This window comes from Perognathus longimembris, chromosome 2 (assembly GCF_023159225.1).
Source record: "Perognathus longimembris pacificus isolate PPM17 chromosome 2, ASM2315922v1, whole genome shotgun sequence".
In the NCBI taxonomy this organism is placed as follows: domain Eukaryota; kingdom Metazoa; phylum Chordata; class Mammalia; order Rodentia; family Heteromyidae; genus Perognathus; species Perognathus longimembris.
The window spans coordinates 67,531,996-67,549,390 of record NC_063162.1 but is presented as its reverse complement, the minus strand read 5'-3'; the positions used below and the strand labels follow the sequence as shown (position 1 = coordinate 67,549,390).

Here is a 17,395-nt window from a genome sequence, read left to right as displayed (position 1 = left end):
ATATATATATATATATATATATATATATATAGTTTCTTTTGACACAAGTTAGAGTCAGGACCTTTTGCTGATTATATTGCCAATAGAAAAGTGCCCCAATCAGAGTACTTGATTGTTCTATGTGTCTTTTCTGTAGTTTCTACATTTTCACCTAGGTAACAACTATTTAGACATGTTCACTGTATGTGAAGAATGTGAAAACTCTTTTATGTACTTACTGTACTTAATGCTCAGATAAACTCTTGAAGTAGGTGTTTTACTTGCTCCTGCTGTAACGGAATCCCTGAGCCTTGGTATCTCATAAAGAAAAGAGATTTACATGAGGCTCAGTACAAAGGCTAGAATTCCAGGCTTAACCAGCTGTATCCACTTGGCATGTGGAGTGGGCCTCCTTTTGTCCCACACCCAGTGGAAATGTGGAAAGGCTGGCTGGCACATTCACACAGAGAAGATCTGAACTCCCCTTAAGAGCCACTTCCATCCTGTGAGGGCAAAACAAAAGCATTGGTCTGTTTGTGGGAGGAGGGGCCCAGATTCATCCCACTGGACCCCTCTGCCATGTTTACAACCAAGCAGTAAGACACTGGAACCCTGCTGGGAGCAATATTTATAAGGAACATGTGTCCTGTCCTGAGGCAGACACAGAATCTCAAGATGTGCAACTGTACACAGTGGTCCTAACTGGCTTGTGTTTCCCATTTTTGTCATGGCAGGAAAGGTCTTGCATGAAGAGCACATAGAACTCTTGATGGAGGAATTTGCATTCCTGAAAAAAGAAGTCGTGGGGAAAGAACTGCTGAAAGGATCCCTTCACTTCACAGGTCAGTTTTAGTGTGCAGACACATTGAATGCCCAGCTCCTTTCCTTCTTCCGGAAGTTATAGGAACATTGGCTGGGTGGACAGTATTTCATGTATTGTATATTGGACTATATACTGTATGGTAGTCATTCTTTGAGAGCTTCCTGTTCTCATGGATGGATGGATTCTCATGTGGGAGTCAGGACCTGAGTCCTGAGTGATCACTCAGTCACCTGAGTGATTTTTCTTAGGGAAAGCAGATCTTTAGGATCCTCGACCTCATTGAGTGTAAGATCCTTCATGTGTTCAATAGTTTCAAAACAATGCAACTTCATAGTTTGTCTGGTCATTGAAAATGTCATACAAGAGTTGTGACAGGAGGGATAACAATTCAAGTGTCATATAACTCATATGATAGTCATGTAAAGTTGGCCATTATTACCTTTGGTACAGGTAAAACAATAGATGCTCATAGGCCTTGAGCTCACATACCAGTCATGTGACAAGCCAGGCTGGAGTTTCACTATGTGGCAGAAACTTACAGGAGCTTTTTAGTAATGTGTTCAGAGGAGTTGAACTACAGGAGATGGTAAGCAACCCAGACAGAGCCGATTTTCCTTCTAAGTCTGATGCTTCCCTTCGATCCTAGTGCTTTCTCTAACTTTTGTTTGCTTTTACTTAGAACTTTTCTGTGTGTCACGCTGGGGCTTGCACTTAGGTCTGAATGTTCTCTGCTTTTTCCCTCAAGGCTAGCACTCTACCACAGGTGCCACAACTCCACTTATGGCTTTATGGAAGTAAACTAAAGATAAGCGTATCATAGACTTTCCTGGCCCAGCTGGCCTCAAACAAAGTAGCTTAGATTATAGACATGAGCTACCAAATTCTCTGGGTCTTCTTCTACAGCATACTCATTGTTTTAAGTGTTAATGTCACAGTCATAACAAATGTTTCATCAACATAATGCAACATATACGCAGTCTTCAGTTTAGGTTCTGTTTAAGATTTGGGCTAAGGCCAGAGGTGAGCATTTGAGCATCATGTTTGAGCAGAAATTCTAATACTTAATCCTAATACCTGAGTGTACTTTTATGAAGACTTAAGGAAACATTTAGTACTCTATCAGCTTGTTGACCTTGAACTAGATGAAAGGTATTGCTGTTTTCTGCAGTCTTTTAAGATATTCTGATGTGTGCCATTTCTTGTGGAGTTTATAAGAATCTATGTTTCAGGGCCGATAGAGGGTGGCTCGTCTCCTTTGGGTGGTGATGGGAAATAACTCAGGACTTCAGACCTGCTTCACATGAGCCATGCTTCAGCTTTTGCTTTTGCTTTGTTTGTTTGTTTTTCAGATAGGGTCTTGCACATTTAGCTGGTGCCAGCCTGAGTCAGTGATCTTCCTACCCCTTCTGCCTCCTGAGTACCTAGGACTACAGGTCCTGCTTTTTGAGATAGAATCTTACTAACTTTTGTCCAGGCTGGCCTGGGCAAAAGTGTCCCTGTCCTGTAGGTGATATTACAGGTTTGCACCACTGTGCTTGGCTGCTGGATGACTTTCAATCATTTATTGAAGAGCATGGAGATATGTGTGTATGTGTGTGTGTGCACGCACTTGTGCGCACACGCATATGGGGCTATATATGGACATGTAAATATGCTGACTATATTAGAAGCCTAAAAGTCTTTATTACCCTCTTTAGCTGAATTGAGTGCTGCTGCCAGTAGCACATCTCATTTTACTAGCAAAATGGAATTTCAAAATTAAAAGGGAGTTGTTTTCGTGAGTCCACATTTAGCCACCAGGTAAGGCAAGGTCCCTGTGTCCATCTGCTCTCCCCTGGCTGCTGGACTCTTTCCCTTGTGAAGCATTCTCTTCTTGCCAGTCCCCTCAGCATTTGTGCTTCCCCACCACTGGCCTTTGTCAGGCATTCTCTTTTTGCTAGTCCTCACAGTATTTGTGCTTCCCCACAGCTGGCCCATTGGAAGAGGCGCAGTTTGGCTTTCCTGCATTTAGTGGCATCTCTCGTCTGACTTGGCTGGTGTCCCTCTTTGGTGAGCTTTCTCTGGTGTCTGCCACTTTGGAAGAGCGAAAAGAGGAGCAATATATGAAAATGACTGTGCATCTGGAGACCAAGGACAAATGGTAAGTTGTGAGAGACAGTAATAGGAAGGAGACATTGGGATGTGTCCGTTGTTCACAAGGATGACAATAGAGAAAACCCCAAGGGGCACAGCCAGGTGTTTACTGCAGAGAGCTGGCAGCTTCCAAAGTCTAGGAAGGATCCTCACTTGTGCTGTCTCCATTTGCCAGTGAGTGGGTCGTGGCTTACGGAATTGAAGCATGTTTACTGTGGTTTTGTTTGTGTACTTACTTTAGAGATGGGGTTCTCACTGTTTTCCCAGGAAGGTCCCGAACTATTTGGCTCAGGTAATCCTCTTGCCTCACCCTCCCCAGTAGTTTGGACTCTAGGCCTGCACCCCTGCTCCCAGCTCCTTTCTTGTAGCTTTATTGATGTGGAAATGGAGGTGTAAGAAACATCTTAAAATTCTTCACTGCCTCAAATTTGAAGGACTTGAGAAATTTTCTGAGATAACTCAGAGTATTTATATTACCTCAGGTTCTATCCACTGTCTTTCAGCTGTCTTCTTAGCCTGTGACTGGCTTGTGACTGTGCCTTGGAGGAATGCTTTGGCATGTGTCCAGTTATTTTCTCTCTTCCTTCCCCCTTATCTGATTCTGTAAGCTAGAATGAGACACTTCAGCTCCAAGAAGGAAACTGTCTGAGCACACATTTGGAGCTACTGATAATTGTTGTCGTAGGACAGAATCCCTCAAGTTACCTTCAGACAGTGTAGTTGAGTGAATGAGAACACAAAGTAATCGTGAAAATGGCCCACAGAATACCTAGGAAAGTAGCGGTCATCCATCCGACCCTTGTTGTACAAATGCAGTCTAAGGCGATGCTTTGTGGCTAGCATGGCTTGGCCATTCACGAGCGTTTGCAAACTCAGTCTTTATACCAGCTTAGTGAGGTGGGCATCCAAGAGTCTTCCCAAGGACGCTGTTAGACCTTTCCTTGTCTGGAACAAATGACAGAGAGAAATTGATTTCAGGAGGAAAGGTGTGTTTTGGCTCCCCTTCAGGCCTTTGAGCGCAGGCACAGTTGTGATGAGCTGGTGGTGAGGCTGACATCATGAAATCAAGAGTGAGCAGTGGCAGAGGCTGCTCACCTCCTGCGGCCAAAGCAGGCTGCACAGTCCATGAAGGGGCAGGGTCAGACACACACCCAGTGATCTCCTTGCACTAGACCCTAACTCATAGGTTTTCAGCACCTCCCCAAATAGACCCACAACAAAGGAGCGAGCCTTCAACTTGGGACACTATGCAGCCATTTTCTCTTCAACCACTAACTGATACAGGGCTCTGAAGTCCCTAGGCCAGTTGCTTTTTGCAGCACTCAAGCTGTGAATTCTCCCTAACAGTGCTGGAAGCACACTAAAACAAGTTTAGACTTCGGGAGTTACTGTCTGTACTTCCTCACAGTGCTCACTTAGCATTGAGGGGAAGGGTCACCGGCCCCACATCCCAGAGGGAGTTAGGACATTTCAGTGCTGCTTACTCCCAAACTCTAGTCCCTCCTAACTTACTGGCAGTTTTTCAATTGTTTTTATGGCTATGCATTCAGATATTGCTTAAGCCAAACTCATGCAGCTATCCAGTATATAAGCAGTGACTAAATCGACTGTATCCGGGTCCTCAAGGTGCTGTGGAAGGAGATCACAGGCCTGTGCCCTGCCTGGTCCCTCAGGACTGGCTAGAAAATTGCCACCTCGGCAGCGCTACAGACAGGGGCTGACACTGGGTAGAGGATGTGGCCAGGCAGCTTCCTGCAAAGGGGACGAGGCACTGTCAGTGCTCTGGTTGGTGAATATTTGATTTGTCACTATTGATGAGGGATGAAAAAGAGGAAGCCCTAGGGAGCCCACGTCTGGCTTTGTTGGACCATGTGGAATCACTTGCTGTACACACTCAGAATATGAATGGACCAGGCCTCTCCTTTAGGTCAGAATTTACCTGGGAAAAGATTCTTCCTTTTGCACAGGCAGACATCACAGCTCTTACCTGAAATCCAGAAAAGAAACAACCAAAAGCAACTCAGAGAAAGGAGGGTCACACTTTGAAGAACCGACATGTATCTGACTTTGATTTTAGGTTTTCAGGAGCTCTGATATGTGCTCCAGTGAGAATCTGAATAGAATAGAGAGGACTGATTTTGAACCAATAGTTTGCATTTTCCTGCATGGGAGGTGGTGGTGAGAGAGTCATTGAGATTGTGATGAGAAGAACACTAAGGATCCTTCCTCATGAAATGTTCACACTTTAAACACACATGATTGCAAGTGGTACTTGGATGGCCTGTCTTCCATACATGAACACTCTGGAAGGAACAATAAAACTCCAGGAAAAAAGTCCTGAGAGGCTCTGGGCTAGGGATTAGTTGTGTAATTCTCGCTACTAGGAAGCTGGGACATGAGGACCCCATATGAAGAAGCCACTGCAGGCAGGAGAGTCCATGAGTCTCTTATCTCCAAATAAACACCAAGAGAGCCACAGGGGGAGCTGTGGTTGAAGTGGAAGAGCACTAGCCTAGCTTATAGCAGGCCAGCTCAGGCACGGTGTCTAGGCCCTGAGTTCAAGCCCCAGAACTGCACAAAAGGAAAGGTCTGAATGCCAGACTTGTTTCCACAAAGTCAATGAGTAGATTCTGCTATGCTGGGACCAAAGTAATCAAGAGCAGTTGACACCAAAGTTGGAAACGCAGTCCCTAATGTCTTGCAAAGAGGTGAACATCTGGATGTCACTGAGCCAACATGTTGAGCCACAGCTGCAAGGAAGTTGGGTGCCCACAGAGGCCCTGGCCCCAGGAGGTTGGCAAGCCTTCCCACCTCTTTCCTGTCATGTGCTTTTTATCATGAGGATTCTCTTGTCTTTTTGCAGTCCACTAACCTGGATTGAGGAGAAGGGGCCTGGCTTCAAACGAAACAGATATTGAAGCTCCCATTTCAAATGTGGATCACTGGAGAATCTGCCAAGCGTAGGAGTCAACCAGAAGATTTTCCTGAAAGATCAAGAGCTGTTTGTCCAGAAGCTCTTGGGCCAGGTCTCTGAGAAGGAACTGTCCACAGAAAGGAAGCACATCCTTGACTGCCTGGCGCTGGCAGAGGCAGTCCAGATGTGCTGCCGCCCAGAGAAGTAGGACAGGAAGCAATGGGCACTGCAGCACCGGATCCCAGTTTGCTGTTCTCAGCTGTTTCCCTTTCCCTCCATTCTTAAGAGGAGCTGAGTTGCCCTCACTCCTTTCCAGTAGCCTGATCCCCGTGTTGGAGAAAGATGATGCCTATGCCTCTACTTGCTGTGGGAGTAACACATGGGGATGGGGTCCTGGAGGTGGAGACACAGAAAGTACTTACCACGGTGGAGCTGAATTGGCTGTTCTGTACTACAGCTTCGGTTTTCTCCTCCCTACGGCGCTGTGACGTGGAGTAGGTTATTGGTATATTGGCTTTTGGAAATTAAAAAAGAATAAGTCTACATCATTATAAAAGAATGAGAAAAGGCACACCAAGTACTTTGTCACAAGCATGGATTATACCTGTAGCACTCACACAGGCGTCACATCCTAGAACAGGCAGGAGGTGTCAACCATATGGCATCAGGATAGGGTACAGGATTAGCGCCTTGGGTGGCTGGACCGGCAGCACAGTCCCAGTGATGGTGGTGCACACCGGGTTAGAGGGTGGCCTTGGGTTTTCCTGAGAAAATGCCTGTACCATGGCTCCAAGTCAGGCTGAATACATAGACTACCTTGATTCTCAATGTGTGAATGGTGGCAGTGAGTACAATTTGCCATCATCAGAGACTTCAGCACTGACTGTGACATCTGGTGCAAGGGAGAATGTAATGCCGAAGGAAAGGCCCTGCCTAGGACTCTAGAGGAAGACGGATGCCAGGGGTCTTCCTCCGGAGCTTCCCACCTCTCACCCATCCTTTCTTGAGCACCCAGACCTTGCAGCAAGCAGAGCTGAATTCAGTATCTCACTACAATGCATGAATGTGAGGAATACACATGATCACCACTGTGTCTCTGTAGATGGGAGTACATCACTATTGTGCCCTGTTTATATCTATGAGGTCCTGTTTGTACATCTCTCCATAGATAGGTGTATTGAACATGGGAGTTTCTCATGGGAAAGTTCCCAAATATAGAAGTCCTTGTCTGTGTCTGCACTTGTGAATTTCTGACACCCATGTGGAGCTCAAGTCTTGCTTTTCCCTTTGTTCTTAGTTTTTATTATAATTTTTTATTTTTTATTTTGCCAGTCCTGGGGCTTGGGCTCAGGGCCTGAGCACTGTCCCTGGCTTCTTTTTGCTGAAGGCTAGCACTCTGCCACTTGAGCCACAGCACCTCTTTTAGCCATTTTCTATATATGTGGTGCTGAGGAATTGAACCCAAAACTTCATGTATACGAGGCAAGCACTGTTGCCACTAGGACACACTCCCGGCCCCCCTTTTTTCTGTGGTTCATTGTTGTCTTGCATGACTTTGAGACTCTTGCAAAGATCAACCTAGCCTTGAATTTGGGATCCTCCTGCCTCAGTCTCCCCACTGTGGGAATGAGAGGCCTGCACAACTGGTTTACAGTTTATTCTCTCTCTGGACACAAGGTACAGGAACCTCATCTGTACATGAGTGCAGTGCAAATGGTGACATGAACTCTTGGGATCCGCAATCATAGGATAGACGTAGGGTCCTACTCAGCGTAGGACATCCACACAAACGGATGCTAAGTGGAAGCACTAGGAGGAAGTGGGGTGACTTGGGGACTCCTGTGAAGCAAAAACACTTGTGCCCGGGAAGGCATTTGAACTGCATGAAGTGACTGAGTCTCAACCCAAGTCAGTGTGTCCCCCAAACCATGGACAGAAGACAGTGGGGAGGTGTGTGGAGGTGTGTGTCCTTCTGGTCTTGCTGCTGACCTACCAGAGGGCCCAGACAGCACACAGTGGACCTTTGAGGAGGTCCATTGAGACTGAGGCTCAAAGGGAGGGACTTCCAATGATGACACCAAATCCAAAGGTGATGTCACAATGGGCAAGGCAGAGCCCACAATTCTATGCTGCTGTGTCAGTTCTGTTGTAGGAAAACTGGGGGCAGCAACATGTTTTCCTGCTGCTGCCCAGTATTTCGCAGATCGAATCCAAATGAATTTGATATAATTCGCCGATGCTGGGTCATCCCTTGTCCCAGTCGTCTTTGCAGAAATCCACCATGCATGCCACAGGTGAATCTAGGGAGCCCGAGGAGAGGAAAGAGGGGTACTCCACTCACCTACTACTCTCTGGCAGCCTCAGACCCCCTGTGTGTTTCCATTTATGTGGGGGCTGTGGATACATGGGTGTGTACACGTGTGTGTGTGTGAGTGTGACTGAGCTTACCTATGTGTACATGCAGATGTACGCCTCAGGCTGTTTTCATTGTATGGCCATGAGCCTTTGCCCAATGTGCTGTTGTTTCCATGTTTCATCTATTTCTCCTTTCTTCACCCTAGCATGGGCGGATTTTAGCCCCAACCCTTTCAGATCCCTGCAAAGCAGGATATATTCCAGGAGGCAAGTTGGAGAAGTTAGTCGACCATTTGGTGCCTTCCTTGCTCTTTGGCGATGCCTCCTTTATCCCCGTATTTCTGGGGACCTACCGGACTTTTTCAACCCCCCACCAAGTATTGAGCCTACTGTTCAATCGGTATGTGCCAGGTCTGACTCGGACGGGCCCAGGGGCTAGGGCTCGGCATGGGCTGTACCAGTGTGAATCCACTTGCATCCTAGGACCTAGCATGCTAAGACCAACATCCAGACTGCCTGAGGCTGGAGCAGTGGGATGGGCCCTCAACATGCCTTTCCCACTTTTGGCCTTACACACCAGGGTAGCCAGTACTGTGGGTGTTGCTGGGAGTTGCCCCCTCTCTCATGAAGAGAGGTCAGTTCCTGACCTAACTAAACCACACTGGGAAGCCCAATGGGGACACCGAAGAGACCCTGCACCCATTGAGCTAGGTGGAAGGAAGCTAGTGGGCTCACGGTCTAGTGTGGGGATGCATTTGCAGACCCTTGGCCCCACTCAGTGGAAAGAACAGGGAGATTCTTGTCATCCTGAGCTCCATCCAATGCTCAGAGGGACCACCAGGAAGTGTAGATGTCACCAGCAGACACAGTGCAAGTGACATGTCGTGGTGTCCCCTAGATACGGCTCTTTTGCTGATCGTCACGATGAGGAGGCAGGAGCGCAGGAGCAGCTTCAACAGTGAGTGGGCTTGGGAGAAGATGGAGACCATCTGTCTTCAGGGCGGGTACATTGGAGAGCCGGCCTTGGGGAGGCTTGGGCAAAGGCAAATGGCACCCACTTGACTTGAGATTCCTGGAGGAGGGCTTGATTCCAGGCAGAAATGTGTCCACACAAGGAGCTAGGTTTGTGATCCTCTGTGCCAGAGGAGAGTGGGAGAAGCCTCTGGCACCGGGACAGCCCAGGCACATTTGCCTGCCCTGGCAAACATCAGGGCTACACAGAAGGGGGAGGCACACCCTGCTTCATCGTGGGCATTCAGTAGGTTTCCTGGGGCTCAGTGAGCGCTCAAGGGTCAGGATGTGTTACTTGTATCAAGAGTCAGACAGAGACAGTTCACACAAGGCTCAAGGACTTCATGAAGCATACTGGAAGTGCCTCAGTGAGGACGTGCAGGGTTCTGGGGGTACCAAGAAACAGGACCACGCAGCCCAGAGTTGACCTTTTGGGAAGGGCACCCAGGGACACATGGAGGTGGGTGTGGGGCTTTGGTGAAGGGGAGAGTGGTGCTCACACCTGTGATCTAAGTCTAGTCTCACCCTCCTGTAGAGGTTGCCTGGAACCCAGCCAGGTCAGCAGGCCTGCCCTGGGTTATGGACATGAGCAGGCTCAGGAGCAAAGCTCCCACCCATGTGCTTGAGGGGATCTGAGAGGAGAGGTCCAGCCTGTGACTCTGCTGTTCCCCCCTCCCACCCTGCAACTAGAGCCTTCTCATTCATCCTGGGTTCCTGGATGAAGGAATACCCAGAAGATTTTCTTCAAGCACAGGATGCGACTTGCTTAAATCAGCTAGTCCAGTACCTACACCACAATATGCCCGGGTCCCTGGAGGAGCGTCAGGCCCGCCGTCTGCTCACCCAGCTGGAGCACATGCATGCCAAGCAGCCTGAGCTGGAGGGTGAGTACATGGGCTGGACAGGAGACAACCGCTGTGAGATTCTGAGTTCTGTCCACTTGAAGAAAGCTCAGGCCTACCATGGGCCCAGGAGAGAGAGAGAAAGCCAGGGAATCCAGAGGCCTTGAAGGAAGCCTGGCAAGGCTCCCTGGGGTGGAACGGAGGCACTGGTGCTTGTCAGGGAGGCAAGGGTCTTCTGGCATTAGGAAAGACTGAGGGGAAGGCGGTCCTGGAGTGGATCTTTTCTTGCAGCTGTGCCTACAGTCCCAATGCTTGCAGACAATGCAAGTGCACAAGAATGGGCACCTGAAGCACTGGCTCCAACACCCAGCATGGAAGCAATCCTCCCATCTCAGTCATATCTAGAACTGAGTACAGCCTCAGAACCCCCCTCAGCTCCAGGACATGCTGTGGAGCTCCAGCATGAGCCACTGGGAGATGGATATTCTGGCTCCCCTGCACCATCTTTGATGGAGCCATCTGCAGGTCAGTCCATGACCCACAGCCTTTCCCCTTCCCCAGCACCAAGTCTGGAGCTTAAACTCCAAGACTCAGCTCCTCTATCTGATTTAGGAGGGGTGACATGCAGCTCTGTGCCTGGGTCACCTAGCCCAGTGGCACCAACAACTTCAGCGCCAGGAATCCAAGCAGCAGGCCATGCAGGAGGAGAGACCATGTCAGTGTTCCCTCCAGAGTTCCAGCCACCTCAGGGCAAGGCTGAACCAATTGCAACATGCACTCCAGCACTGGAAGCATGTGCCGTTCAGCCAGTGATTCCCCAGGCCATTACATCATATAACACAGGGCCAGAGCTAGAGGACCCAGGCCATGCAGAAGGAGAGGCCATGTCAGTGTCCACTCCAAAGTACCAGCCACCTCAGGGCAAGGCTGAACCAATTGCAACATGCGCTCCAGCACTGGAAGCATGTGCCGTTCAGCCAGAGGCTCCCCAGGCGATTGCATCATATAACACAGGGCCAGAGCTAGAGGACCCAGGCGATGGAAGACTGGACTCTGCTCTGGGTCCTTGTGTGGAGCAAGAGGAGTCTTGCTCGCTTGCTGGAGAGGCCGCCTGCCTTCCTCCTCCTGATGAGGAACCAGAGCCATCTGCACGAGAGCCTCTACCCACCACCCTGGATGTGGCAGCCGTCCCAACTGCACACCTAGACATGGATGCCACAGATTCAGGAGGTGACTCGGATGCAGCTGGTGCCATGGATGCACAGCACGACCTGCCAGTGGCTGATGAGACCCATCCTGCTCTGCTCTGTGCTGCAGAGCCAGAGCCCGCTCCACCTCCAGCTCGAGAGGCAGACATGCCTGCTGAAGTAGAGCCAGCTCCCAGGGACTTCCTGGACCTGGAGGATTTTCAGGTTTCTTCCAGGGAGCCGTCGCAGATTTCCATGAAGGATTTTGAAAATGACCTGACCGGAGCACACGTGCTGGAGTGGCTGCCTGAGCTGAAGGCAGAGCAGTTCTCCCTCATGGCAGTGGTGAGGAGCTAGGCAGGTGTGGGCCTGCAGTCTTTCCTTTCCACCTCTACTGCCCAAACACATCATTTCCCTGCCCAGGAGATTTCTCCTCCATATCCCAGCTTGACGGTTGCCAATCCCAGTCAAGCCATCTCCACTTCCACAGGGCCCCTGGGAGCCACAGGGCCCACATGGATCCAAAAGGCTCCAGGATTGACATGGAGGAGCAGGCAGGACCCTAGTCCCATTTGTCTTTCCCCTGGCCTTTGCACCCTTTGCCCACACTAGGGTCCTGATGACTCTAGACATCTCTTGGCACACACACAGGATCAGCCTGAGGTTGGAGCCCAAATGCCAGGGGACTGGAGACAGAAGGGAGGTGCATGGGGAAAGTCAAATCAGGCCCTGCCCTGGGGCGTGCAGGCCGAGGCACCTGAGGTTGGCAGAAAGAAATCACCTTAGTAAAAGGGTGACCTCCTTCCTGTGTCCCCATGCTTTCATTAGGTTCACCCACATTCCCGGGGCTCTCAATGATCCAGAAGCAGACCCTGGAGATTCCTGAAACCCTAGACACACTCGTCAGCTTCCTGAGCCCCAGTCCCTAGCTCTGCCTCCCTGCCCAGCCAGGGGCTTTGGGTGCCTCAGGGCAGACTCTCACTGACCACTCACTTCCTCTGTCCAGGAGCTCTTCAAGAAGCTCAAGCCTTACCACTGCCTGCACTACGTACGAGCAGACCCCAACGATGAGAGACAGGAGCGCCTGGCACCCACTGTGCTTGCCATACTGACGCACTGCGACCAAGTGGCCAGCTGTGTCATCACCACCTGTCTGGGGAACCACAGTGTGCAGGCTGCAGAGAGGGCTGAGGTGGTGGAACACTGGATAGAGGTGGCCTTGGTATGCTGCAGCCGGGGCCCAGGCACCCTTCTTCCCTCTCCCACCCATGCCATGAGGCTGCTGCTCACTCACAGCCCCCTGCCTGAGGCCTGAAGCCCTGCCCATGCTCTGCCCTGGCCTGGGCTCTTTGCAACCCTGCTCTGCCATCTCCCCCAAGCACCACACCCTTCAGCCCAGTGACAAGGCCCAGCCCTAGGGCCCAAGCAGGAGCACGGGAGCTAGCTCCACAGCTCACCTCACACATTTCTCATCCCTAGCAGTGCCATCTGCTGAAGAATGTCTGCTCCCTCTTCGCAGTACTCTCTGCTCTGCAGAGCAGCCCTCTCCAAGGCCTGAAGAGGACGTGGAGAGCTGTGTCCAGGTGGGTGTGCCTTTCTCCTGGGCAAGTGTTGGTTCCTCAGCCTAGCAGCCCTCCTCTGGGAGCCCCATGGCAATATCCCGCACAGGCACTGCAACTCTGCACAACTCAGACACCTTGGGGCCTGGCCCAGGACTTGCCTGCTAGACTCGGCTTCCTTTTCTGTCACATATGGCACAAGGCCACAGTGGACTTTGTCCTTTGTAGACACTGTAGCCACACCAGTCTGTACAGGGTTCTGCAAACAAAGACACTCTGGAATTTGCAGGGGGGGGGTGGCAGTGGGTTCTCCCACAAGGCTTTGCTCCAGACCATGGGCCCTAAGGGCCCCGCAAGAGCCACACCCAAAGTTCCTCTCCCATTAGGATAAAGTCTGTCCTCAAAAAGGAAATCCATTCACACTCCTCCTCTCCCTCCTTCTCCCACCTTTACCTTGTCTCTGCCCATCCTCCAGGGACAGTCTCGCGGTCTTCAAGGAGCTGAAGAGGATGTTCTCCAAGGAGACAATTTACAAGGTGCCGTGAGCCCTGGAATAAGTTTTGTCCAGGGGAGGAAGGGCAAGACTTCTCTCCCCATTGATTCCCTTTCCCAAATTGTAGTGGGAATCATGTATGAATTCTGTATGACTCCTAAGAAACCAGAAGCATCTATTCTATGCTTGGGTATGGGGTATATTGTAAGGGGAGCAAAAGGCCAACCCTGGCAACACAGTGAATGAGTGTAAGAGGAGCCAACTTGGGTGTCTGAAGGTGGAGGAACTGTCAGGATTGGAGATCTCCAGCATCCTGCTGGGATTTCCTATCAACCTTCCTCCTACTGGGTGGCCTATGAAGAGGCTAGCCTCTCTATACCCAGCCAATCATGCCTTGCTCTAATTCTATGTGGGATCCACATCCCAGGACAGAGGCCTTGCCAGAAACATGGGGTTGGGATGGAGGGGTGGGGAGTCCTCGGGACCAGGCAGCCGGAGGGAAATCTTTTTGGGGATCCAAATGTCCACTACCACAGTGTAGACAGGCCTTGGTCGAATCTCTGACCTTCCCAAGGAAAGAGTCCTGATGGCTACCAGGAGCCTGAGATACTAGAGACAAGGCTGTGGCTGTCCCAACACATGGCAAGTGGGGACTCTGGAGGGTTGGATGGTGAGAGGATAAGTGTCTTCTAACTGCATGTGAAATCCTGCCAGGGGCGACCATCCAAATATATGGCCATTTGGAAGAAACTCAGGAGAAGCCAGAGGAAACCGAAGGAACTGGTGAGTGTATATGCCTGAGGCCAGACACTTCGAGGAGGAGTGGAGGGGACTCCCACAGCCCAGCCAACCTGTTGGCCCACTCCCTGAATTCCCCATCACACCTGGCCTCCGTCCACTTGGCATGTTGCCAGAGTCAACATGTGGAGCTGCAGCCACCCCAGTGGCAGGTGATGGGCTGGGCTACACAGCTTGCACATCTGTCAAGGGCCAGCCCAGGAATGAAACAGACCCAGAGTGATTCCCACATGCAGGGCTGAGGCCTTGGGTTGGGCTTGAAGGGTGGATCATTGGGGGAATGAGCTTGTGTATCACAAGATCTTCCTGGTGGCTGGCTCCATGGGGATGGGGTAAATGTGGGGAGGCCAGGGAGGAGCCTAAGAGGACCCTTCTGATCTTTCTCCACCCACTGCCACAGGACTATCCCGAGGGCACGGTCCCTCACCTGGGCACCATCCTCACACACCTGGCCTCACTGCAAAAAGACAAGGACTCCAAGAATGTGAGTGAGCAGGGGGCTCGGGCTGGGAAATCACATTGGGGAAAGGAGTGTCTTGCTGACCTTGACCCTTTGACCTCCAGCAAGAGACCCAGTCCTCCCCAGCCCCAGGGTGCCAAGCACCACAGCCATCCGCCCTGCTGATTCCCCAAGCTTCCACACCCCAATGTTGCTGATGACTTGGGGACATTTCTCAGTGGGTGGTAAGGGAGGGTGAGAATGTGACACCAGGTCTTTAAGGTGACAAAGCCTATGGGGTTAGCGTGGCCTTGTCACTGGAAGCCTGGGTGAACGCAATGTCCAGAGACAGTTGAGCAGTCAGATCCCTGTCCTGAGACCCCAGGGACTCCTTGCCCTAGACTGAGAGCAACCCTGGTCCAGGTGTGGACCCATGCTGCCCTCTGCCGGCCTGAATTGGGGGCACAAAGTGACCAGGCTGCCTTCAATGTGGAAGCCCCATTTTCCAAACACATTGGCTCTTTGATTTTCAGGGCACTTGGATATCCATGAAACAAAGACGAGAGGTGAGAAGATGAAGCCTTCCACCACAGGGAGGCAAGCTGTGCAGGCCCCTGAGGTCCTTCCTTGCCTCTGAAGATGGCCACATTTGGTACAGAGGATAGGACATGGGGTCCTAAGGGGGCATCTAGGACAGCTTCCTGGGGGTGGGCACTGCATCCTGGCAGAAAAATGAGGAGAACACTGAGTGTGAGACAGAGAGAGGAGAGTAAGCCCAGGTAAAGACCCCAGGGTAGGCCTACCCTGCTCTGGTCTACGCCCATCACTTTCCTGGCCTTTCTCTCAACCAGGAGTTCAAGGTGATGTCCCTCATCAAGGAACTGCAGGGCACGTGTCAGGAGCTCCATGTGGTTCCTGAGGTGAACTTTGTGTCATGGTTCACCAATCTGAAACGCCTCAGTGAAACTGAATGGTGAGCTGCAGCGGATCCTGGGGGCAGCAAACATGGGGATGTCCAGAACCAACCTTGACAGCCTGTATCCTGAGGCAGCATCGCACTGGGGCCCATGGAAGGCAGGGTGCAGGGGCTCCTGAGTCCCCAGGCTTCCTGGGAGGGAGCCCCAGTGTGGAGCCTGCTATCCTCACAGCCACTTCCTGTCTTAGTGCCAAGCTGTCTATGGAGCTGGAGCCTCCCGTCAGGGCAGGCTTCCTGGACAGGAACCCCAGGTGGAGCCCTCTCATGAGGAAGCCCTCAAGACAGTGAGTGCCTGGGCCCACTGGGCAAGGGAATCACAAGGGTCTGCATGGTGGCATAGCGAACCCGAGAAACTGGCCCCGGCATCCCACCTACTTCCACACAGCCACCTCGTGCTTAGGCTGTGTGTCCTGAGCTCTGCCCAGCTCACTTTCTTCATTGGGCTCACATGGTGGCCCTCAGAGCACTGGGCAGATGGGCTACTTGGAAGGGAGCAGAATAACGAAGGCTACCTCAGGCATGGGGGTGGGAGGGCAGTGGGGTCTGGGGCAGCCATGTGTGCTCAGGGAGTCCCTGGAATTAAGACAGCCTCTCCGTTCAGTCTCCAGGCTCCTACCAGACAGCTCAGCAGAGATGGCAGCTCCCAGTTGAAGACAAGTGACCGGCTCCGCAGTGGGACTAGCAGCGCTCCACCCACCGTGCAGCTGGGTTACTCACCCCGTCCTTGCTGCCACTGCTATCGTTTGTACCAGTCTGCCCCAAACATCTACAGGTCAAAGATACTTCAAGAATACGATGGAATCTTGCCACTCCTGAGCCCCCAGACCTTCAGGAGAGTTGGCCAGGAGGAGATAACCTAAGCTGCATCTCTTCACCCCAGATGCCTGCATACACTCATTGGTGTAGATTTGAACAGAAGAAAATACCAACTTCCAGTGCATCCTGGCAAACACAGTGTGTGAAGCGCAAAGCCTCAAATGTCATGGTTTACCAATAAAGGAGGGTGGGTGGGTGGGTGGGTGATTTAGATTAAAATGTTGAGTTAAAACACACCTAGTCCATTTAAACCATTTTTCTATGAGAGCAAGGTTTTGTAGGTTTTAAGTTAATGGTAGAGACTCAAACATATCCAATTCTAAGATGATATCTTCTCAGGCTTTGAGGTCATGTCTTGCAGAGTATGGAAGAACAGGTCCCCCACCCCTTGTGCTCTGTTTCGGCGAGGCTTGTTCTCCACCCAACAAGTAGCTTTGTCTTTAAAAGCTTGGTGCAAGCTGTTTCAGGCTGCTGGTCTTTGAGACAGGAGTCTCCTATGCCTTCCCAGGCCTTTCAATAAGGACACCAAAATTCGGTCTCTCAGAACATGGCTTCTCTGATAAGTTATTAAGTTTCAAATTCTCCTTCCTTGGGATTTCATCGAGATAAAATAATTCTTCGAAGATACAATCTACCGCGGCTCACAAAAGCATAACTGGAACGGTCCTATCGAAATATGGATACTGGATCTACGTAACCTAATCTTGATATCTTAATAGAAGCTAGTAGCTGATGATGACTTTCTGAGAACTCTAGAGGTGATGGAGGACATTTTTTGGATTGCAGATGTGTCATGATTGTAATAGGGAGGTCAGATGTGGCCAGCACCATCATTGACTGCGGAGGGGTGTCAGATTGACTCCAGCTCAGATTAGAGCAGAAGCCAACTCTATCTTTGTTGGGACCCCTTTCACCCTCGCGCGTGTTCCGCCCCGTCCTTCTGGGCAGAAAGCTGGAGTGCAGCCCAATGTGCAAACCTTGGTGGTGTGTAGTCGCGAGACGCCCCTCCTCCCCTCACACACTTAAAGAACAACTCGGGAGTCAGGTGGGCGTTTCGGGGTAAGCTGGAA

The 17,395-nt window shown here is 50.9% G+C and overlaps 1 protein-coding gene and 1 pseudogene across 1 annotated transcript; both read left to right on the top strand.

The window, feature by feature from the left end:
* Positions 1 to 590: 590 nt before the first annotated feature.
* Positions 591 to 7,115, top strand: LOC125346661 (annotated as a pseudogene).
* Positions 7,116 to 8,085: 970 nt separating this feature from the next.
* On the top strand, positions 8,086 to 16,501 carry LOC125344605 (ral guanine nucleotide dissociation stimulator-like). Its single transcript, XM_048337063.1, has 15 exons — positions 8,086 to 8,220; positions 8,411 to 8,604; positions 9,103 to 9,162; positions 9,906 to 10,099; positions 10,349 to 10,582; positions 11,375 to 11,589; positions 12,251 to 12,466; positions 12,724 to 12,827; positions 13,279 to 13,339; positions 14,011 to 14,079; positions 14,495 to 14,578; positions 15,067 to 15,099; positions 15,385 to 15,506; positions 15,698 to 15,793; positions 16,111 to 16,501. The coding sequence occupies exons 1-15, from the start codon at positions 8,086 to 8,088 to the stop codon at positions 16,367 to 16,369; spliced, it is 2,076 nt and encodes a 691-aa protein (XP_048193020.1). The 3' UTR covers positions 16,370 to 16,501.
* The last annotated feature ends 894 nt before the right edge of the window (positions 16,502 to 17,395 follow it).

Excerpts from the sequence above, each read along its gene's own strand:
- LOC125344605 (XM_048337063.1), top strand. The coding sequence starts at position 8,086 with ATGCTGGGTCATCCCTTGTCCCAGTCGTCTTTGCAGAAATCCACCATG. Across the intron at positions 14,080-14,494 it reads AGAGGAAACCGAAGGAACTG|GACTATCCCGAGGGCACGGT; the intron begins GTGAGTGTATAT and ends CCACTGCCACAG. Across the intron at positions 14,579-15,066 it reads AAGACAAGGACTCCAAGAAT|GGCACTTGGATATCCATGAA; the intron begins GTGAGTGAGCAG and ends TTTGATTTTCAG.